This window comes from Brassica napus, chromosome C7 (genome assembly GCF_020379485.1).
Source record: "Brassica napus cultivar Da-Ae chromosome C7, Da-Ae, whole genome shotgun sequence".
Classification (NCBI taxonomy): Eukaryota; Viridiplantae; Streptophyta; class Magnoliopsida; order Brassicales; family Brassicaceae; genus Brassica; species Brassica napus.
In genome coordinates this window covers 39,351,554-39,375,828 of record NC_063450.1, presented here as the reverse complement: position 1 = coordinate 39,375,828, position 24,275 = coordinate 39,351,554, and the positions used below count along the sequence as shown (strand labels likewise).

Sequence of the window (24,275 nt, the reverse complement as noted above, 5' to 3'; positions counted from 1 at the left end):
GGTCCGGGTTCGGATAACTAATTACGAGTCGGGTTAAACGCTAACTGGTGGGCCGTATTTGGACTATGGGCCCAAGTTTACCAACTAATAATCGACACACATATATGAACATGCGAATTATGTAAAACAGAGAGAAAAATTCGTTAATGCTTCTACGCGTGTTACAAGAGATCTGATGACAAAAAACATATGTTGAATTCTTTGTGCTGTGATGAAAACTTTATATTTAGATTAGGCCAGACACGGTTTTAGGAACGTACTAACGTTACATTAACGTGCATTTTCATACGACGGTAGAATTGTTGGCCGTAGAATCTGTAATATTTTTTATTAATAGCATAATTAATCAGACGTTAAAAAAAATAATTTTTAGAATATTTATAGTTGAGTTTGGACTCAAGAAACTACCAGGTATACAATCTAGATCAACTGCAAAAGATCTAACACGTGTGAAATAGGGGATTATCTGTAAATAACAAAACTTAGGGGTTAAATTGAAATCTCCTGAAAGAATGCGCCTGTATATGAAATCTCAGTTAATAAAATAAAATGTTGTGATTTTACCAATAAACCCTTAAAAGCTACGACCCTCTCCTTTCCACAGAGATGGTTATTGTGTAGAGGCGGTGGCAAAGCAAGTAAAGAATAAAGTCGAACCAACCCGGTCTGATGTTTGGTGATGACCCAACGCTACTGACATCGAAGCGGAGACGACTCTCGATCAACGATTCCATGGAAGCTTCTTCTTCTTCTTCTTCATCATCTCAGGAGGTAATCTTCTCCCTCATTCACTATTAAGCTTCTTCTCCATTTCCTTTGCTTGCTCGATCCGTAACTGAATCTGTCCGCGTTTTAAAGCTCGTCGGTTTCTTCTTCGCTAGGGTTTTTTCGCCTCCGTCTTGTATCGAATTGGAAGTTTTGATTTGATTGATTTCGTAAAAGCAGGGTAAGGTCGCTGCTGGTATACGAGAGAAATATGGGAGAGAGGTTCGCGTTTTCGAGACTTCGAGCATTTCTCAGAGGCCAAGTCAAGCTTCTGTTGCTCGTAAGTTGACGGAGATGGATCTCTCTGACTCTGATTCTTGCTGCAATTCGTCTTTCTATTGATTCCTCTGGAATTTGATGTTTTTGTGATTTGGATTGGAGAGAAGAGGAGTCTGATGAGTTCTACGAGCTCACACCCACAGATTACTACCGTCTTGTAGCATCTAAGAAAGAAGGTATGATGAGTTTGTATACTTGAATCAGTATCTTGGTTGTTTACTTAACTTGTAAAATTACATTCTTACTGCAAAAGATAAATCTTTGAAGACAAGAAAGCTCCGGGAAGCAGAAGAAGCTGCTCGTCGAGCTAAGCTGACTAAGGTTCTTATTCACTATCTATCTTGTTTCCTGCTTTTGAAACTAGTGTTATCACGCCCAACATTTGTGAATTGATTGTTACTAGGCTGTGATCCGGGTTCGTTTTCCTGATAACCACACATTGGAGGCGACATTTCATCCTTCAGAGAAGATACAGTGCTTGATTGATCTTGTTAAAAGAGCACTTGCGCAGCCGGATATTCCCTTCTACTTGTGTATGTTTCCACCACTCGATTTCAAACTTTTACAATAATCATTCAGCGTAGAAGAAACCTGACATTGTATTTGCTTATTTACTTTTTTGCAGACACAACTCCTCCCAAGAAGCAGCTCAAGGATTTCTCACAAGACTTCTACTCTGCTGGGTTCATTCCTGGAGCTATTGTCTACTTTGCAAACGATCAACCAAAAGGTTAGTTTGTGTCAGTACCTTCGCATGATGCTATATAGTTCTTCTTATGTATGGCCAACTTGTATCGCATTGCAATATGTATTTGCGTGTACAAGTGAGATTTGGGTGGGAAACCAAAAACTATCCAAGTGGAATGTTCGAAATAGCTTGCAAACCTAGCATATAATTAAGTTGGGTGTGTCTGATAGATTTTAAGTTGGTCTATTTATCTTCTGGTCCGAATTGAGCTTTTATTTACTACTTGAATTGAAAAGAGTGATGAGAAGAGAACTTGAGCTCTGGACTTAACTTTTAAAAACACTAATGTTACTTGCAGATGATGGTGCAAGTTCAACACCTTATCTTAATGAAGAGATATTGTCCCTGAAAGATGTAGAGGTCATGACCAAAGCAGAGGAACCGGTTGAGCCATCTTCAGAGCCAGCCGAGAGCGATACTGGTACTGTACCAGTTGACCAAGAGCCTAAACCCGCGGAGAAGAAGAGCACAAAGCCTAAGTGGTTTAAAATGTGATTGGAACATCAATCGTTTGATACAGAGGATGTTACCTTTGAATTGAAACGTGACAGTAACAATCTTATTGTGTCGGTTATGGCTTTTATATACCGCCGTATGGCTTGTTTGGATTTCCTCAGGCCTAAAAGTGATGTTCATCCACAGTTTGATATATCATTTCTGCTTCGATTTTTCCTGTATCGAGACACTATCTAGAAAAATTAAAATGAATGAGTAATGCTACGTCATATGACCTTTTAGATGGTGTACTGCAATGGCATCGACTATGGCTAAATGAAAAACATGTAGCGTGATGGTATTAGTATTTACAAGTTCAAATGAAATAAAATGAATGAATTAAAAGTAGCATATCATCTTTTTGACTTGTCTCTTGCTGATATCTCAAGCATGGATCATGGGATGCGTTGCGTAAGCTCAACCACTACCAGTCTCGATCTCGAAAAAATCGTTCATTATTCTTTCCATCTAATCAAATCAATACGTATTCCCCTCGTGGTTTTACGTAATTATTATATTTGTTTGACTAATAACAACGATTCCCTTTTTAATTAATTAGTATGAGTATTTTAATTAGACTTATTCTTGGGTTCACCCCCTAGGGGTTCACCAACCAATAGTATTGTGTTATTTCATATTCGATATCTTTTAAAAAAGGAAACAAAATATTGTCAAATTATATTATCTTCTTAAAATTAAAAGGTAAAAATAAATAAATAAAAAATAGTAGTAATTACAAAAAAAAAAAATTTTAACGTCGTAAACAAAACATTAAACCCTAAATCCTAATCTCTAAACCCTAAATCCTAAACCCTAAACCCTAAACCCTTGGGTAAACCCTAAACTCTAGGATAAATCTTAAACTCTAGGATAAATCTTAAACTCTAAATCAAAATCACTAAACACTAAAACACTCAAGGGTTTAGGGTTTAGGATTTAGGGTTTAGAGTTTTAGGGTTTAGTGTTTTTATTTAGAGTTTAGGATTTATCCAGGGGTTTAAGATTTACCCAAGGGTTTAGAGTTTACCCAATAGTTTAGGGTTTACCCAAGGGTTTAGGTTTACCCAAGGGTTTAGGGTTTAGGATTTAGGGTTTAGGGATTAGGATTTAGGGTTTAGTGTTTTGCTTAAAAAGATTTTTTTTTAATTCTTTTTTCTCTAAGTGCTATTTTTTTTTTTTAAACATAATATAACTTGATAATATTTTGTTTCCTTTTTTAAAAGATATCGAATTTGAAATAATGAAATCCTATTGGCTGGTGAACCTACCTAGAGCTAACGAACTACTACTGTTTTATCAAAGCTCATACGGTCTCCCCAAAGTAGGAGTTATTTTTGCCTGCGTCTTCTCTCATCGGCAGCAAACGTCTTCCGTCGCAGGGTGAGGAGATCGTTTCTCGTTTTCTTTCGTCCTGTTGTTGTTTACTTTATTACTCGGTTTGTGTTATATGATCCTTTTGGTTCTGTCTGTGCGACTGATCCGACTCATTCAGTTACTTATTATCGTTATCCGTTTTTTTTATATTTTATTATTGGGCATTCGCAGTTGTAGACGTTAAGAAAATTATGTTTGATATCATAGTCCACATACAAACTCTGATAGACTTGATAACTTGGTTCAATTTTTTCAGGCTTGTGTGGTATCTACATTTGACTCGCTCGTGGAAGATGGGTTCTGGCCAATGGCACGTTGAGAAGAGGTCAACTTCGTTTCTAAAAGAGTACGGTGCTGTCTCTGAATCACGGAGCCTCTCCATCATCGTGCTCGGTGCCTCTGGTGATCTTGCCAAGAAGAAGACTTTTCCTGCTCTTTTCAATCTCTATCATCAGGTTGGTTTCTCAACTCTTTAAGATTCTTTACTAATGTTTGTTGTTAAACGAAACTTGTTTTTTTGATGGGGTTTTGGTTCACATGATGAACAGGGGTTTCTTAATCCGGATGAAGTTCACATATTTGGATACGCAAGGACTAAGCTTTCTGATCAGGAGCTTAGAGATAAGATCCGTCGGTTAGTTGATCCACCTTTTCGTTTTATTGCATCTCAGTTGTAGTCTTTCATAGATCTCTGAGTCAGTGAAAAGCTTGTATTATGTAGATATCTTGTTGATGAGAAGAATGCATCTGAGAATGTTGAAGCTTTGTCCAAGTTTCTACAGCTGGTTAGTCCATCATAGTTGATTACACGGTTGCTGTCTCGTTATTTTATGTTTACTAAAACACAGAACTTCTGTCTTCAAGATCAAGTATGTGAGTGGCCCTTATGATTCTGAAGACGGTTTCAAAAGGTTAGACAAGGCAATCTCAGAGCATGAAATCTCTAAAAAGAGTTCTCAAGGATCTTCCAGGAGATTGTTTTATCTTGCACTCCCGCCGTCCGTATACCCTCCTGTATGCAAGATGATCAAGGCATGTTGCACTAACAAATGTGAGTCGTTACTATTATGTTGATCAACATTATTAGACACGAAAAAAGATTAAAACTGCATTTAACTCTCATCGGAATATAAAAAAACTTCCAGCTGATGTTGGTGGATGGACACGGATCGTTGTTGAGAAGCCATTTGGAAAGGACTTGGAATCTGCAGAGCAATTGAGTTCTCAGATTGGAAAACTGTTTGATGAATCGCAGATTTATCGTATTGATCACTATCTTGGAAAGGAACTAGTCCAAAACATGGTAACACCTGTTTGTAACTAGTCAGTAGTTTAGTTTTTTCAGACAGACAACGATTGTCTTACCCTTGCATCATTTGCAGTTGGTCCTCCGGTTTGCCAACCGGTTCTTTCTGCCGCTATGGAACCGCGACAACATTGCTAACGTGCAGGTTAGAGCTTGATCGCTTAATTACAGAAACTTCCAAACATTTGTTTAAATTTTAGTCCACAGAGATCTAGTTTCTTTTTTGCAGATTGTTTTCAGGGAAGATTTTGGAACTGAAGGCCGTGGGGGATATTTTGATGAATACGGGTAATTTTCCTTTCAGTGTTACCTTTGAATATGATGATATCATTGCAAATTTCTAATGAATTGTGTAATTTTCCATTTCAGAATCATTCGTGATATTATTCAAAACCATTTGCTCCAGGCAAAGTCACTTCCATTTGACTGTCTTCCTTGGAGTTCCTCCTTTGTAACTTCAGATGCTTTCGTCGTATATATAGTAAATATGTTTAGTGTAGTGCAGGTTCTTTGCCTAGTTGCCATGGAGAAACCAATCTCTCTTAAACCTGAGCACATCCGGGATGAGAAAGTGAAGGTGATTACAATTTTCTTGATCATATTTTTTTAGTCATTCTTATGATCTCTTTGTGCCTTTATCTCTAAAACCATATCACTTTCAACTTTGTTGTCCCGTGAAGTCCATTTTCATTTCCAAATTTATGTAGGAGGTTACTTTTACATCCTAGTGGATCAAGTAATCTCCTCATTTGCATTTTCGGCCATTTAATTGACTTGATTTTCAAAATGAACTTCAGGTTCTTCAATCAGTGATTCCCATAAAGGATGAAGAGGTGGTTCTTGGACAATACGAAGGTTACAGAGATGATCCAACTGTTCCAAACGACTCAAACACTCCAACCTTTGCCACAACAATCCTTCGCATAGACAACGAAAGATGGGAAGGTACTATTGTCTCCTCTCACTCTTCATCTTGGTCAAGTTTGGAAGATAGACGATATGAATAGGGAGAAAAGAATCAAGACTTAAACATTAGCTCAAAGTATACTGCCTCCATTGATTAAGCACTCTTTCTGGTGTTACATCTGTATATCTGAATTATTTTCTACTAGTTATCATTACTCATTAGTGACTTGTGGAGTGATTTGTCTTTCAGGTGTTCCATTTATACTGAAGGCCGGAAAGGCAATGGGTTCAAAGAAGGCAGATATTCGCATTCAGTTTAAGGATGTTCCTGGTGACATATTTAAATGTATGTATCAAGGCCAAATCGAACTTTCTCAGATATCAAGTGTATGTAATGATACAAAAATTTTGTGTTGTTCTAAATGATTTGAAACAGGTCAAAAGCAAGGGAGGAACGAGTTTGTTATACGCTTGCAACCTTCAGAGGCCATGTACATGAAGCTAACTGTAAGTGCATGTTAAACCAACCACAACTTGCTGTATTAAAGAAAAAAAGGGAGAGATTCGGTTTCGTTCACAAGCTTAATATGTGATGCAACTATCTTATGAACGTCAAGGGGTCAAAAGCGTGTTAGCCATAGAGACCTTTGTTAGTTGGCAATCATCAAAAGATAAATATCCAATTAATATGAATGTTTTGGCTCTGTTGCGCAGGTGAAGCAACCGGGCCTGGAGATGCAAACCGTGCAGAGTGAGCTAGACCTATCGTACAAGCAACGTTACCAAGATGTCTCGATTCCAGAGGCTTACGAGCGCCTAATCCTTGACACGTATGATTCCAAATTATAGTAACGGTAGTTATGTGTATCAAAACCTTTTACTTATCCCATTAAATTGACAATAATATGAATGTCTCTTCAGAATCAAAGGTGACCAACAACACTTTGTTCGCAGAGACGAGTTGAAGGTAATTTACATTTCTCCTTCACCACTTAGAACAACTAAATAGTCCGTTTCTTTCTGTAACTCTCTTGTCACATTAGACGCGAATAGTGACTTGGCATGTTTTCAAGAACCCAACTCAAGTTGATTTCAGACTTCCACAAATCTGATTATAGCCAAACTTGCTGTCAATTCTTGACTCTTTCCACATCTGAGAGGATCTTAAGACATGTATGTGTATTTGTGGTCAATCACAAAACAGGCAGCATGGGAAATCTTCACTCCGCTGCTTCACAGGATAGAGAAGGGAGAAGTGAAATCGATCCCGTACAAACCAGGAAGCCGAGGACCAACAGAAGCAGATCAGCTGCTAGAGAAAGCTGGTTATTTGCAGACGCATGGCTACATGTGGATCCCCCCTACGCTGTAAATTGTATGATCAAGGAGATAATGATGATGAGTATACACAAAATAAGAGCTTCTCTTCTTCTTTTTTTTTCTTGCTCAATAAAAATGTCTTGGTGAGTATTTAAGTTCATATTCTGTATACTAGTGATCTTCACTAGGACATTGTTTATGCCTTGTGTTTTTTTTGTTGTTGTTTTTCTAAACCATATATATTCAAAAGAGGCTTTGTTGAGTATAGTTTAGAAAAACCTTATTCATAAGAGGTTTTGTTGAATATTGTTTTACTAGTAAGGAGTTTGATTTTATACAGAAATTGGCAACGCACTATCTCAATTAAATGCAAAGTAAAATGGTTTACCTAGTGAATGACTCCTATCTCATGATGAACCCATTGATGTTCTCAGCCTGGTTTATTTAGTACTAGGATCGGCCCGGGCTACGCCCGGATTTTCTGTTTAAATTTTAATTTTGATTATATATTTAGCATGTTTATTTTAATATATATATATATATATTTATTTATATATATATATATACATATATTTATATATATATATATATATATATATATATATATATATATTTATTTATTTATTTATTTATTTATATATATATATATATTTATTTAGAATATATTATAAAAATATAAGTAGCTTAGACAAATATAAAATAATTTTAAATCATTTCTTTGCTTTTGTCTTACGCAAATTATCACCAGAGTATAACAAAAATTAATTAAATTTTAGTTAGGATATTTAATTGGTTGAGTTGTGGACATGTTTCGTTTCACTTAAAACCATCTATAAGACTATAACGTTTGTTTCCAATTAGTCTGTACGTAATTTAATGGATTCTCTCCCTTTAAATTTACAATCCTATATATTTTTATGTTTTTATCCTAAATCAGACATTTAAAATTGTATTATTTTCAAGATCAGATAACTTACAACTATGTCACTAAAAATTACAAACTGAGTTCTCACAACAAAATTTATGCATTTACAACCCAACTAATCAGATACATTATCTAAATATTATTTATCTTATTTTCACAGATGTTTGAAAATTTACCCTTTCAAATTTTTGTTCCACTTCGTCCAAAGTATGTTTTGATGTAAATGCACCATTTATATATTTTTTTTTGATCAAAAATGCACCATTTATATAATATATATATATATATATATAATCCTATTTTCATTTCAAAATTTTCTGTTGATTAAAAAAGTTATCACCAGAGTATAACAAATTTTGTGTTGTGGTTTTTATTTATATCGTAGTTGTTATGTCAAACGATAATGCACTAAATCAGAATGTAACTGAGGTTTTTCTTTTAGAACAAAACAATATAAGACAACCAAGATAAGCTATTTAAATATGTCTAGATCGTGTTTTACTTTATTCATTGTTTTCACTTTCGTTCCCACATTCGAACCAAACATGGTTGACTTTGTGATTTGAGTTATTTCGTATGCGTCCGGAGATGATTTATAGTACACAATACTGGTGAATTTTATTTTGAAAAATAGTTTGAATTGGAGAAGAAGTGTTGGGCTAACATATTTTACGAATTTAAAGGGTTTTCATTATTAACCGCGCTACGTGCAGAAAAATTAAGTATTTTATTTAACTTTATAATTTATTTGAAAGTGTTTGATTATATATTTTATGTGATTCAACATTCTTGACCATCCATTTCGATTAAAAATGATATTCGAATTCTAAAATTCAACTGTGAGATTGGTTTAATGAAACTATGTTATATTTATTTTGGTAGTATTGTTCTCTTTTATTTTTTAGCGCATATGTTTTACTTATGTGTTTATATGTTATATGTTATGTTGTTTTGTATTACGTCTCTAGTTTTGTATTTTTAGAATCATGTCATTAATTTTGTGGTTGTTGAGTAAATTTAAATTTATATATTATTTTATTTGAGTGTATATAATACATTTATATTGCCACTGTATTATAATAATAAAACTAATTTATGAATTTGAAAGTATCATTTTTAATATCCAAAGCATATACATCAGCTAGTGAAAGATAAATTTAATTAAAATAAAATTTAATTGTTATCTAATTAGTCTTCTATTTTGTCTACTTGAGTTCTCACTTTAACTTTTTGTTCTCGGCTTTAGGATCATTGGGTTTCTTATTTGCAATTTTATAAAATAGAACTATGTAATCACTTGACCTTTAAGCTAATGATACATAAGGTTGACTATAAAACATTAATTGCGGTTTTAGAAATCGTATTCTCTTTTTACGTCTTCTTATATGGATTTATTTAGAGTTATTCTTGGGTTCACCCCCTAGGGTGAACCAACCAATAGAAAATTATCATTTTAAATCTAGTATCTTTTAATTAAGGAAACCAAATAACTTGTAAATTATATTATTTTTTCAAAATAAAATTTAAAAATAAATAAAAATAATATATAAAAAACGAATTCAAAAAAAAAAATGTTGTCAACAAAACACTAAACCCTAAACTCTAATACTAAACCCTAAACTCAAATCCTAAACCCTAAATCCTTGGGTAAACCCTAAATCCTTGGGTAAACCCCTAAACCCTTGGAAAAAAACTAAACATATTGTCAACAAAACACTAAACCCTAAACTCTAATCCTAAACCCTAAACCCTTGGGAAAACCTTAAACCCTTGGGTAAACCCTAAACCCTTGGGTAAACCCTAAACCCTTAGGTAAACCCTAAACCCTTGGAAAAACACTAAACATTTGGATAAATTCTAAATTATAAATCTTAAACACTAAACTCTAAATCTTAAAAATAAATATTTTTTTTAAATAATGTTTTTTTAGAACTATTGTTATTTTTATTTATTTAATTTTTTATTTTTTATTTTAAAAGCATAATATAATTTGGCAAGTTATTTTGTTTCCTTAATTAAAAGATACTAGATCTAAAATAACAACTTTCTATTGGTTGATGAACCTAAAGGTTCACCCTAGGGGGTGAACCCAAGAAAAAGTCATTTATTTATATATTAAGACAATGATGGAAAGAAAAGTATTTTTTTTGCTAAAAAAAAAAAGTATTTGTATTTATACAATAATGGAAGATATAATGATCAAGAGGAATATACATGAGAATCATGTCATTGCTTTTGTTTTAATGTGGCAAAGTGAAATCAAAATAAAGAAATCAAGAGCATATTATATTCTACAACTTCTATTTGTACGGCTCTTCCCTAATATGTAAATTTCTTTGTTGGCTTTCATTTTTCTCCTCGGCTTTCATTATGTAAACTCATATAGTATCTGCAGGGAAAATTCAAAGAGAACTGTTTTATAAAAGACGTTTTGGTTACTGAATGTAGTTAATCAAGTATTCTTTCTGTTTTAATTTAATTTCTTTGTAGAATAAAACTTTTTTCTACACAATTTCAATACAATATTTTATTGATTTATTTATTTTATCCTTAACTAAATTAAGAAAAACAATAATAACTAATATTTCTTAGTTCGTGTTACATGTTGCTAGGGGAGTACATAAAGTTTGTAGCTCATGCATACTTTCATGTAGGATGCGCTGTTTCACAGAGTTCTCCAACGTCTTGAAGCTCATGTAAGAAGAAAAGAGAAAGGCTTACGTTAGAAGTTCTCTCCAGAAAGAGCTTAAAGTATCATTAGTATGAATGAAGTGATTAAAGGTAGGAAGGATGTGTTGTTTTGTTTGATAGAGTGAAGGAATAGTGGGATTTTTGGATTGTTACATTTGTGGTGAGCTGGTTATTATTTTCCTGGTGGTCCCACCGTAGACTGTTAAAATTGTAAGTATGTAATGCAAGCGTCCAGTTTAGAACTTTCGATGGTTAGAAAGCTTAATGACATGGTTACTTTACAAAGGGCTCCAATGGTTAAGTTCAAAGAAGAGATGAACGCTCCAAACTGAATTCTAATCAATTAACATAAATGTGAAATAATATATACACCCGAAAGTGGTCACCATTTACATTAGATATTTTTAATGTGAACATTGATTTGAAAAGAAACTTGGTTAGGTGACGATTCACTAATCAAATGTTTGTTCTCTCCTAACTTTATTTCAGAACTCCAAACTAATTTGAGAGAGGAAGTCTTGGAACTATTCACAGCATGTCAATGGAACTCGGGATTTCTCTTCCAAAAGATTGTAATTGGTGAGTGTTAAGAGGAAGGCCATGTGCTCAAAGATGGAATGAGTGTGTTTCATAGAGTTTCTCGGTGAGTCACATCTTGTTGGTGTGGTTTTCTGAAATCTTGTCCTAGTCGCTCACTGAATCAACAAACACAACCTTCCTAACAACTTCAAACAAATCTACAAATTTGTAGTTTACGGAAGCCTCTAGAAGGTACTCTTATCAACTGGTACCTGAAAGAATTCATGATAATATCTTCAAATATTGTTTAACCAGCTTAGAAATTATTAACACACACAAAGCAAGTCAGATTAGACTTACCAAAGCAAAGCAAAGACAATGGGTTGCCTAATAGCGTCAGAGTTAATAATTATGTTGGGTGATTAGGTTATTGGCTACTCACTCCCAAGTAAGGTGTTTGTCTCGTAAGTTGTAGTAGAAAATAGAAATAGATTCAGATTTTTCATTCTGGGAGATTGATTCTATATTGAATACTTCAAACATAACAAATTTCAATTTTACTTACCTGAAGACAGTAACATTAAAACTGGAGGCTAGAGAAATCTTGATAACTAACAAAAACAACATTATACGGATCCAAGAGTTTATCTTACATAAATAATTATAGTTTTCCTGGAGATATGCAGTTTTGACCATATGTAATGCATGTAATTAGAGTGAAGATGAGTTCAAACCTCGCTAATGTTTCTTCAAGCTTCCTTGTAGCAGCTAGCAATAACTTCTCATTGAAAGGATGTTTCACAATACCCTGAAACACAGCAAGTAGAAACACACACCCTTAAACTCTGAAGAACAAAATACACAGTTTCATGGTGATAACATCGAAACGTTTAAAGGGATCTCCAGTAAAAATTATAATTTCCAAATCAGAAAGAGTCTTAAGATTTGAAGCAAATAGTGAATCAGAGAATGATGGTTTCATTACTTGCCTCAACTTACCTTCTAGAGATATTGAACATGATGATGATGATGATCTCATCTAAGTATAGAGGATTTTCCATTGACTTTTTTGCATTTTTTTACTGGTCCGCCCCAATCTCTTAATGCTTTTAAAGCAGCAAAAATAAAAATTCCAAATGATTTAAGAAAAAGGTTATAAGGACATATCTTAATTTCAGATCAAGCGTTGCTTTTTCCAGTGTAATATTTACCTCTGATTAACCCTCTTTAGATTCTTCAGAGTTGGCTCAGGTCTCAGATCAAAAATTTCTTTATCACCGTCGCTCTTAACCCCAGATTACTCCTCTGTATCATCCTCGTTTTTTTTTTTTGAGAGAGATGCATTCGCCATTCTACTGATAAAAGAAGTTTCAATTGTTATTAAGATTTGTGAGGATGATGTTTACGGTAAGTAGATGTACCTTTTTATAGCTGTAAATGCACCGCTTGGAAGAGAGGAAGATGAAATGAATGAGAGATTGTGGTTGAAATGGGTCAAGGAATTAAGAACCTCTTTAATGGCATTGAATTAATTCAGCCTGTAACGCTTCCCTGGAGAAGAACATGAGACGAAACGACACTGAAACATCTCGCTCCAAGGAATTTACATGACGATTCATCGCAAATTACTCTCTAGAATCTCCCTCCATTGTCGGAGATGAATGAAAATCAAAACACACAAAGAACCCTAGAAATCTAGTGCCGACATCTTGAGGAAGGTGACGATAAAAATGGGCTAAGCTTTTGCTTATCTCTTCAGTCCAATTAACCGAAAACAAAGACTCTCGTGAAAGTCCATTAAACTTCAGAATAAATGAAACGATGAGTTTCATAATACAGGGACACGTGTCGCGCGTACGGGAACCGAGTTTCTGACGTGGCATCCTATGTGGCTGCACCGGGAGAGAGTAAACATGATTTTATATATATAGATAGATAGATAGGCTATACAACGTTGCAACAGCAAGTCACTTTGCCTGGGGACCCATTTTGTATGAAAGTTAGACCGACTTAATCAGATGGATTTAGAGTCTGATAAACCAGTTGGTGTTTCGAACCAGATGATTTTAGAGAGATTGAATTGGTTTCATAATCCAACTACCATTTCCCAAGAGCAGCTCTGGAGTAGCTGATGATTCTCTTCTCAAGTTAACGCAACACACTAAAGGTAGTCTTCAATCCGGAATCTGGGAGGCTGTGTAAGTATCATTGATAACTGCTTGATGCAAGACTTTCCAAGCAATCCACGTCTCACTAAGTTTTTTTAACGGGATTATCATGTCAGAAATGTGGATCCTAGATAAAGTTCTGCTCAAAGAATATTTCAACTTTATGTTTCTGGTTGTCATAGGCTAAGCACAATATTTACAAAAAAACCATAATAAATTATTAACATTCCCTTTTCATTTGTTTAAATAATTATATGCATTTTCTTAATTAGACATCTAATTTTAATTATAAAAATTTGGATTAATTTAGTTACTTTTGCTTGAGTATATTGAGTTGCGTATATTTCTCATAAATGAACCACAACTTGATATACGTTTGGGTATGTGCTTAATCCTCTTGATTCATTATTACTTTCGGTGTGTTGATGTTCATGTTGTGGTTGTTATATATATGTGGTCTATGCTCTGCAAGTATTTGTGTTGCTAAGGTTCATCTTCAAAAAAGTCGGAAAGATAGGGTGAGAAATGTAATGTCTAGAAACCCATGAACGTTCAGTAGGGGAATTTCTATAACTTTCGTTGTACTTAGAACATTTAATTTCTAACATTGTTTCAGGCATTAGAACACCAGATGAGCTCTCGGTGTGAATGGCATCGCTAATTCACATTATCAGATTTCGGTTGATGAAAGTGTCAATTAAGAATATAACTTTGTGATTATGAAAGTGTTGATTATTCCATGAAGCTTTACTTGATTCAAGTGTCAATTAGGAACATATTTAGCAAAAAAAAAAGGGCTTACAATGACTCTGGTACCATATGAATGTTTAGAAAAAAAGACAATACTTTTAGTTTTGAATAATACTTTCTTGATAATTTACAATGAGCTATTACAATGTATATATATATACCCACGACTTAGAAGTATCTAGTTTGATTCCTAATCTTATCCTTAAGCTCTAGCTGTAAAGTAGATTTGGCCTTCATTGACAGACTGTAATATAGTAAATTTGTTACTAAAAGCAGTCTGGTTTTATTTGTCTCTACGTTCATCTTTGCAGGTACAGAAGGCTGGAGCTCTCTTGTGTTTATGTGTGGAGTTGTAGTGGGCTTCATGTCGTGTTGGGCTTTTTTGATGTTGGGTCACTTACACTCCTAATGTAATTATGTTTTTTTTTCATAAAAACTGGGGTCTACACTGTTTAACCATGTGCGTTATTTGATTGGGTCTTCTTATTATGTGATGATTTAGTCATTATGTAGACGTGCTTAACAACTATTTGATGCTCTTATGGAAACTATTTTCAATTAAATAAAATGTCCTGAAATTTTGCTTTAGGAGGCTTCGTCTCTTTCACCCATTGGTAAACACATTAACTACATGTGTCTTCTCTAAATTATTAATTGTTATCTTGATTTAACTATCTGTGTTTTAATGTTGTGGGTGTGAGACTTCATTTTTATGTAAAAGGTTTGTGCAAGTTTGAGCTTTTGATTGCCCGTAAAAAAATAATCAATTCTTGAAATTTTAAATGTTTGGGTTACATGGTGTTCGTCGGAATCAAATGGCGATGCTTGCTTAGTGGACCTCACCTCCTTTTACTATTTTCTTTTACTCTGATTTTTTAAATATTTTCACGAAAGAAATTTTTAAAGTCCAGTTAAACTATTGAACGAGTAGACATTTTTGAGGCCCGATTCTAAAGCCTCTCCTTCTTTTTTTCCCTAGAATCGGTTTACACAACTCCTCCTCCGCTCCTGATATCTCTTATCTCCGACTGGTAAATGGATAAGATTCATTGAATTCAAGATCGTGGTGGTGAGGAAGAGTTAAGTTTGGGTTAATGATGCTGAATCAATGAGACTTGTAACGCTTCGGAGGTGAAGAATCGAATCTAAATCGTCATGAACAGAGTCCGATGGAAAGATTACTGACGAGCCGTTGGGTCACACGCTATTTCAGATCCGCCATTGTTTGTAGACAGAAGCGGATATTCATAGAACCCGATGAACCCTAAAGCTGCGAGGAATGCAGAAGAAAATGGCGATATGGTCCTCTCTTTTATCTGTTTGGGCTCTCAGATTCTATAAGCTAATATTCGGGGCAGGCCCATTAGCAAAATGTGATCAATCGTTTAAGTTAGTATGCCACGTGTCAGGCTCTCTTCTCTCTCTAAAGAGAGAGACAAAGTCTACTTTATAGCAGGAGAGAAACATAAATAAAACATAATTCAAGTATGGGGTCACCAGCAGTACTTTATAATATTGCATGAAAAAATAATTTTGATGTTTCAAAAATAAAAATATCTTAAGGTTCGGTTTCGATTCGATTTTTGTTTTTTTGGTTCCCGAGATATAAGCAGTCTGTATATTTATGAAATTCGGTTCGGCTTTAGTTATTTCAATTTGTTACATTTTTGTTCTTCGGTTGCGAAAATATACGAACAAGCCAAATTGCAGTATTCGATATTGGTGCAGATCTTAATTGTATTATACGAATTTGCTATTGAACCACTAATTGTTTCTTTAATTTATTAAACCCTTTATATTGCAGAAAAAAAAATCATGATACTAAATATTTTCCAACATAAATTTATGAAAACTTTTTGAATTGGTGTTTTTTCAAAAGTTTCAAAAGTAATTATGATTATTACACATAGTTTTCATATGTTAAATTCATTCTATTAAAATAGAACTCACATCTTCATTTCATGTGTGATATTCTAAGTTAGACCATTATTTAGAAAGTATATCAAATGTACATAAAATTATTATAATACCTTTTAACATATTTATTTTTATTTAAAATAAAATAAATATTTATTTAAGAAAATTCAAACAATATCTTTTAAAAATCTTTTCAAAATCATTTTAAATTTTATTTATCATAAAATATAATCATAAATTTAAATTTAATTTATTCTTGATTTATAAACGAAAATTAAAAATTATATAAAATATTTTAATGAAATAACAACTTAAAATTATTACTTTTCAAAAAATACATTTTACAAAGATTTTAAAGAGATTTTGTTGGAAAGCAGTATCCATTTTTGTTTAAATTTAAAAATAAAAATATCATATTTATTAAACACATAAATCATGACTTATTATATGTGTGATTTTTTAATTTAAACTATCTCTTAAAGATCACAATTTTAAATGCTTCTATCATGTAACATTACCATTTATGTCAATAATGTTTAACACAAATCTAATATCCCCTATATATTAACAGATAAACATTTAAAAAGTTATAACATGTAGTTTGTACTAATTAAAAAAGTGCACTGCTGAGTTGTCACCTAATTAGAATATTAATTTTGCTTACGTGGTGGTTTGAGAATCAATTAAGAATTTTGTTAGTCCAAAATTAAATTGCTATGAAATGTTATATTATATAGTATGTCAATTATGGAGCATTCATTTATCAAAATAAAATTATTGTATTTTTTTCTTTAAATAAAACATACGGAATTATTGTATTTAATCACATTCTTTCATATAATAAATCAGTTAATTCCGTAGGTTTTATTCTTAGTTATTTAAATTATAATTATTATTTTCTTATTTCATAATATACAGAAAAAACATAAAATAAGTAATAAATATAAAATATTTATTCTACATAAGGCGCAGATCTTAACCTAAGCATGTATCTTTTTGATAATTTTAAATCTTAAACATTTTTAAAATCTAGGCCAAAAAAAAAACGAAATGAGAATAAACTCAAAAATCAATATTTATTTCGAGCAATAACAAAAATGAAAAAAACGACACAAAAATAAGAAAAATATTGAAGATAGATAGGATTGGCACGTGAACGTAAACTTCTCAACTTTTAAATTTCTAAATCATGATATAAAACCGAGCTGACATAGTTTCATTGTAACGAAATATTAGGCCTGAAATTATTCGGCCTAAATGTTAGGTTCTTATGCGATAAGTGAGTTTTTAACCTAAAATATTTTTAAAAATAGGATCAGCTCATCAACAAATAAATTATGTAATTAACAAAAAAAAGTTTTTTAAAAATTATTTAAGGGCCAAAAATATTAATTCGATCAAGAATATTAATTTTATTTTTTCATACAATATTTCGTAAAAAAATTCATATAAATTTACAATGCAAAATTTTAATTTACACCCTCTTCATAGATGAAACACTTAACATCTTTAAACATATAAGGCTTTAGTCAACTATTATTAGTGTTTATGTATACTATTGAGTTAAAAAAGATTCATTTTAATATTTAAAAACTATACCAATTTAGTTTATTAATCAATATATATATAAAGTTTTACATCTCCTATTCCAACTATAAATAGACAAATAATATATATACAAAATGAATATATACATGAAAGAATACATTAAACATGAACATATTTTTGTCATCTATATGCATACTAATTTCATAGAATGAATGACCTATATATGTCAAAAAAAATAATTCTCCAACACTATTCTATATGAAGAGAACACACATTTATCAAAGTTTAATGTTATAGTATATAACATAATTCCAAAAAAAATTAATTTTAACTCATATTTGATACTATTTTTCAAAACTTTAGTATCATTTTTTCATAAATATCATAAATTTATTATTAGAAGACAAAGTTAACCCTCCTAAAACATTTATAAATATATAAGAATTATTTACATAAGTTTATAAACTCAACTTCACCACCTAAATAATGAATCCTAAACAATAATCGTTAAACTCTAAGCTCAAATGTTAGGATATTTTTATTGAGATTTTTTTTAAATACTATCCAAGTTAGTGTATTTCAAATCAAATAAGAACGTTACTACAAAATTATTTTTCAAGTACAAAATATTATAGTTTTTAAAAAAAATAAGTTTTTTTTAATGGTATCCCAAAAAAAACTTCTCTATTATATAGGTGCAGTTTAGTTTAATTTCCATATAAATTTAAATTTTAGAAATGAAACATAAAATTATGTAAAATATTATTGTTACAAAATAATGTTTATAAAATACAAAAAATTATGTAAAATAGTATTGTTACATAATAATAACTAGGTGTCTTCCTGCACTATGTGCAATAAAAAAATTTAAAATATTTTTTAACGGATAAATATTAATTATATTTAAAAATAAAATTGTATTATTATTGTAAATTTTCTTTTTTCGTGTCAATATTTTAATATAAATTTGATTTAATTAAACATAAAAATTATATTTAAGAATATGCATGTATATATTTGAAATTATAATCTTAGATAGATTTTTCTATCTATTTATTTTAATTAAATATATTAAATAAATTTGTAAAAGTTGCATAATTACCAATAATTAAAATTAAAAAATATTTATAAAATTTGTAATATATAAGAAAATAATGATTTTACGATTAAATTTTTATAATTTTCTAAAAAAATTGTATACATTTTTGAAAATTTTAGTAATAAAATTGTATAATTTAAAAATATATAATTAAATTATATTTCGAAATTTATAATGTCATATTTGAATATATTTATTTTAATGATGATTTATGAGTTATTCTCATATTCTAAAAAAGGTTTTCAAAAATATAAATGGACATTAAATGCAATATATGAGTTATTACCATATTTTAAAAAGCTTACCAAAAATATAAATTAACATTAAATGCAATTGTCCATGTCATATTAAGATATAAGACATGTCATCAATTTTAGTAGCCATGTCATATTTATTTTGTGAAATTGATCTTAGAAATGAGTTGTGGAAAAATCACTTCGCAAATATAGTCTATGGGATAATGTTATATAAATCAGAATATTTTAGTATAGAAAGAATAAAACTCGAGATCTAGTTGTTAGTTATAATTCATATTAGTAGTCTTATATCCCGTGCTGGTCCATCACCATGTGTGTGTGTGTGTTAAATTCAGCAAACCCTAAAAGAAAGATATATTATCTTCCTAGAAATCGCGTCTCTTTGTGTCACGCTTCCGGGCTAAAACATGACAACGGGGTCCAGCCACGACGGAGCTTCCAGGAGGGCTAGTAAGATCGGAAATCGTAAACGCACCTTACGGCTGGCCAGTGAAATCGTTCTCAATGATCACATCGACATCAAGGGGAAACCCTGCAGGGTATCTTTTCGATTTTCCCTCATCTTATCTCTCTCTCTCTTGTTTATATTGTTAACTATCCATATTGCTCTCGATATCGATCTCATATCAGATGATTCTAAAAAATCCCTTGTTGTTTATCTTGAATTTGTGTGGCTTCATCTTATCTTTCTGGATCTGTAAACAGATCGTTCTTCCTTCTTCATTTTTTAATTTCCGTTTTGTTTTATGAATAGTTTTCGTTTCCTCTAATTTAAGATCTCCTCGGAATTTATTAATTTTCCTTTCCCGTTAACTCCCTTCAGGTTCTTGAGGCCTACACGAAGAGAAGCCTTCGTTACTTTTACACCATAGATATATTAACTGGCTACATCGTGTGGAGCATTGTTCCCACTTCCACAAAATTTGTTGTATGTCACACAAAAACTCTCTATCTGTATATATATAATCATTCATAATCCTCATACAGATTGTTTCATTCTCTCAGATTCCAGATGTGAGCACTGATATTTACCAGTTGATTGGTATCTCCTACAAGAATCATTCTGTATGTCTTTCTTCTTAGTGCTCATGTCAATCCGTTTTTTTTTTTGTCTAACTTGATTCCCTCCCCATTTAAGGTTACGCTTCTACATCTTAGCAGTGACTACACTAGGAACGATATCTTTCTTCCCGAGGACAGGCAACTCAGGAACCTGGTTATTTTTCTATATTTTCCTTGAACCTCACAACACAACCAAATATAATTACTGATATATTACCGCCTTTTTTTTCTTTCTAAAATTGCAGATGGTTAATGGATTCAACGATGATAAGATAGTTTATGTGGCTGTCGTGTCTTCACTGGGGAAGGATGCCGTCTATCGAGTCCAAGTCGACGACAAGACCGATTCAGCTATCAGTGATGTTGTGGCCAATAATGTTGGCTTCAAAGAATAAGGCCCTAATTGTCTTTGGCATGGGCACAGTGCCAGACATTTACTCAACCCGGACCATGATAAATAGCACCAATTAAAAAAAAAAAATTATGTAGTTGCTTTTCTGTGTTTTGTTTTATTTCTCTTAAAAAATATTTTTTATTTTGGGAGCTGGTTATTTTTGTAAACTAAATAAATGTTCCTTCAGATTAAAGACCTAAAAGCTAAAGAGTTTACACCAAACCCCAGTTCAAAATGATAAGCAAACCTTACCAATTCAAAATTACTTACCAATTTTTTTGTTTCTGAAGACGGTTTTCTATACTTGCTTCCAGTTTCGTCTGTTTAAAGGTTTGGTTTCTTGCTTCTATCATTTACCTAAAGCAATAATCTTAACTGCATGCTAACTCCTTGCTTAAAATGAAAAACATTTGCACTTCGTATCTGCCCTTGCCCGAGTTTTATTATCAGAATGAGTTAGTGAGATTCTGTTTCTTGATGCAGGCAATCCGAATTCTGAAGCTCAACACTACAATTGTAATGACACTAGTCGCGGTTACCTTGGTGACCTTTGTTCATACGGCTTTGGGTCTTTTCGTACTCCTCGCCTCTCATGCCCTTTGCTGCCATAACTCAATGTGCTGGTAAGTAACCGATAATGATTTGACCTGTAAAGAACCTAAGCAAGAGTAGCTAATGGTCGTTTTCATATTTTTTTTTTTGTTTCATGAAAGTATCATGATGGCATCAAAGAGAAAAGAGTCAGTCGATCAGAAAAATGAAGCCGAAAGCAGACAGGAATCTTTATCAGTAGACATGTCTGAAAAATCATTTGTGGAGACCCAAGCAGACATCTTCAGCCATAGGCACGGCCTACTAATATTGCATCTCCTTGCGGCCTTAATGTTTGTACCCTCTCTTGCCGCTTGATTCCAGGTATTCACTCACTCTTTCCACGTTCTTAATAAATAATTTGGAAGGTTATTGACTCTAATTCAACTAGTGAAAGTGGTTCTAATGAGTAATGACATCTTTGTTTTATAGCGGATTGGAACGGGGCAAAGCTTCCCTTGGTTTGCTGACTCGGCTCTCTGTGTTGACGTTATCTTCCACGGAGTACTGAACTCGAGATCAGAGTCAAGCATCCTACGCACTTTCCCATCTCTCTTGAGACACCAACTCGGTCCCCATCACATGTATTTCCTTGCCGGCTACTGCTGCTTCTTCTCTGGACTATACTTGACCCCATACAAAGTGTTCTACGCTATAGCCGCGTTAGGCTACATCTCCTTGGCTCTTAAGATCTCACAAGGGAACAAGAACGACCTTCGTTTCCGTACCAAAAGCAGGATACACAGAAACTGAATTTTGCAGTTGAACTATGATAGAAAGATTCAGCTCTCGGGTTTTCACCACCGCTCCAAAACAGCGACCCAACCCTACACTAAAGGCCAGGTGGGTTGCTTAGGGATTTTTAAGTGAAGCCAGGAAAGTTTTGTTGCGGTTTCAAACTTCTCCAAGAAAATTATAAAGTGTTCGTTGAGTTTGTAGCGTTTTGTTATTTCTCGTGTTGTTGTGTTTGTACGTTCCTTAATAATGTTACAACACGTTTAATGTGATTTTGACTCAAATCCAGGTTCACGAATTTTGAATTTTTTTACATTAACAAATGACTTGACATGTCTCTTTTTTTCATTAGAAGCCCCAAAAAAGTATAACAGATTCTTAGTATAATCATATTAAGCTCTTAGTAGATTTTGATCTGCGCAAAAAATTTTTGGATTATTAATAAATACATTATTATGCTACAAAACTATATTATATTAAAGCAGAGGATTTGTTTGAAATGATATAATTTATGAATTAGTTTATATGATATTTTATACTCTCTCTCTTTCGGGGCTGGATATTTATCCGATTTTAAAAAGTCAAACCAAAACCACCCGAGAATACAAGTTTGGTTCGGTCCAGATTCAAGTACCTACTAGATATTTTTAGACCTACGAGTTTTGATTTGGATCCGGATCTTACCTGAGACCCGATCGGGTACCCAAAATATACGAAATGTTTTGTGTACGTAATATATGTAGAAATTTGGATATATTTGGATATTATGAATATTCTTTTAAGTTTGAGGGTCAGGTTTTCGGTTACTACTTACTTATTATTACCGCTTTTTTTGTTCTTTCTAAAATTGCGGATGGTTAAAGGATTTGATGAGGGTGAGATGGTTTATGTGGGTGTCGTGTCTTCATTAGGGAAGGCTGCCATCTATCGCGTCCAAGTAGAGGACAAAAACAGCGGTCCACCTGTCATATTCAGGACCAGCAACCAAAACATAACAAATTCCTGTGATGTTGTTGTGAACTAGAGCTATGACAGTCCAATAATGCTGGTTTATTTTTTAAACCGATGAAGTTAAAATATAAAATAATAAATTTCAAATGTAAACTAATGTTTTTTTAAATACCATATTTGAAATTACTATTTATGTGTATGTCTTATAATATTATAATATTAGAATTTCTATATAATCAAGGGTTTCTTTCAAATATGACCTAAAATTTCAAGTCAAACACGAAAATAACCCTTGTTTTTTTTAATTTTTTTCCTATTCATCGTAGAAGTTTGAGTTATTCACGAAAAATGCCATTATTTTTTTTTTCTTTTTTTCTGAAAATGAGTCATCCTCGTCTTCCTTAAGTATTTACAATATTGTCATCTCCATAAATACACTAACCACCATAAACAATCAATTTGAAACTCTTAATGCACCAAAATTTTGATTTTTACTCTTCATATCTCAATACTTATGCTCACAAATCACATCTCATTCACTTTCTCTTTAAATTCATACGAAAAACCCAAGATTTGATTCCAAACTTCGTAAGTTTCATAAAGACATTGAACCTCATGATTCTTGATCATTAACAAATTGGTAGCTTTTGCAGTGAAGTGGGTGCTTACAAAAGTTGAGCAAGTCATCTCAGAAGTTCAAGATATGAAATCTTTTTTTTTTTCAGATCTGGTCGCGAAGACTTTGAGAAGACTTCGCTATAGAAAAGTCTTCTAACTTTTCTTTGCTAACAAAAAGAACTGAAATTTTTTTGAACATACATCTGATTTTTCTTGTAAACATATTATCGATCCAATTATCTTTTGGGTATAGTAAATTATATTTATTCATCTCAACTGAAATTAAGTGATTCTAAATAGGCTAATATTATAGTAACGTTGTTTGATGCCTTCAATTTGGTTTATGTCTTGGATTCATAATATATTTTCATTAAATTATGTACATTTGATAAATGTTATTTTAGGAAATAAACATGAAAGTGCTAGCAGTTTGGAGTTGAGAGAGCATAAGCGATAACCTATTGGAAATTTATACATGTATATTAAATTTTATGACCGAATTGTTAACATATTGTTTTCACTTGTTCATCAGTTTTTAGTTTTTTATAATTTACAGTTTTTTTTTTGTCATCTCGTATTATAAAAGCCGAAAGGCTAAAACCGTGCAAAATACAAACATGCTCAGCCAAGAGTAAACACGAAGCCCAACAAAACTCAAAAACAGAGGCTAAAAACCTAAACAAAAGAAGCCCAAGTGGAAGAGGTGAGTCAACTCGAACACTCCAAGCGTTACTCTGTTAGCGATGGAGACACGTGCCCGATGAATGAAACGCATGAAAGACGTTGCCAGAGCAACTCACCAGCAATCCACCGGAACAGGATGTTGCATGAGAAGAAACCGTCGGACGACTTAAATA

General features: G+C 32.4%; 3 protein-coding genes and 1 long non-coding RNA gene across 8 annotated transcripts; 3 read left to right on the top strand and 1 right to left on the bottom strand.

Annotated features, from left to right (window-relative positions):
- The first annotated feature begins 571 nt into the window (after positions 1-571).
- On the top strand, positions 572-2,460 carry LOC111207468 (plant UBX domain-containing protein 1). Of its 3 annotated transcripts, none has more exons than XM_022705519.2 (7): positions 572-771; positions 946-1,045; positions 1,152-1,220; positions 1,298-1,365; positions 1,448-1,577; positions 1,670-1,774; positions 2,091-2,460. In XM_022705519.2, the coding sequence occupies exons 1-7, from the start codon at positions 670-672 to the stop codon at positions 2,285-2,287; spliced, it is 771 nt and encodes a 256-aa protein (XP_022561240.1). In that variant the 5' UTR covers positions 572-669; the 3' UTR covers positions 2,288-2,460. The 3 variants fall into 3 exon arrangements, with proteins under 3 accessions (XP_022561240.1, XP_022561239.1, XP_022561238.1); XM_022705518.2 differs by having other exon boundaries at positions 1,149-1,220; XM_022705517.2 differs by having other exon boundaries at positions 1,140-1,220.
- Positions 2,461-3,535: 1,075 nt separating this feature from the next.
- LOC111207629 (glucose-6-phosphate 1-dehydrogenase 5, cytoplasmic) lies at positions 3,536-7,530 on the top strand. The gene is made up of 16 exons (XM_022705857.2): positions 3,536-3,667; positions 3,918-4,116; positions 4,210-4,295; positions 4,383-4,446; positions 4,526-4,712; positions 4,807-4,964; positions 5,044-5,112; positions 5,197-5,255; positions 5,337-5,373; positions 5,473-5,544; positions 5,765-5,912; positions 6,124-6,219; positions 6,310-6,380; positions 6,588-6,703; positions 6,795-6,840; positions 7,078-7,530. The coding sequence occupies exons 2-16, from the start codon at positions 3,955-3,957 to the stop codon at positions 7,243-7,245; spliced, it is 1,539 nt and encodes a 512-aa protein (XP_022561578.1). The 5' UTR covers positions 3,536-3,667; positions 3,918-3,954; the 3' UTR covers positions 7,246-7,530.
- A 3,592-nt stretch (positions 7,531-11,122) lies between these two features.
- Positions 11,123-14,326, bottom strand: LOC106361763. 3 transcript variants are annotated; one of them, XR_007325904.1, is made up of 5 exons: positions 12,750-14,325; positions 12,540-12,683; positions 12,328-12,434; positions 11,689-12,136; positions 11,123-11,600 (listed from the first exon to the last, which is right to left on the bottom strand). It is a non-coding gene; the product is annotated as an uncharacterized LOC106361763 (long non-coding RNA). The 3 variants fall into 3 exon arrangements; XR_007325905.1 differs by having other exon boundaries at positions 11,123-12,136; positions 12,540-12,680; positions 12,750-14,326; XR_007325903.1 differs by having other exon boundaries at positions 11,123-12,136; positions 12,750-14,323.
- Positions 14,327-19,339: 5,013 nt separating this feature from the next.
- Positions 19,340-20,716, top strand: LOC111207423 (eukaryotic translation initiation factor 5A-3). Its single transcript, XM_022705453.2, has 5 exons — positions 19,340-19,606; positions 19,891-19,995; positions 20,073-20,132; positions 20,206-20,283; positions 20,375-20,716. The coding sequence occupies exons 1-5, from the start codon at positions 19,475-19,477 to the stop codon at positions 20,522-20,524; spliced, it is 525 nt and encodes a 174-aa protein (XP_022561174.1). The 5' UTR covers positions 19,340-19,474; the 3' UTR covers positions 20,525-20,716.
- Positions 20,717-24,275: the final 3,559 nt, after the last annotated feature.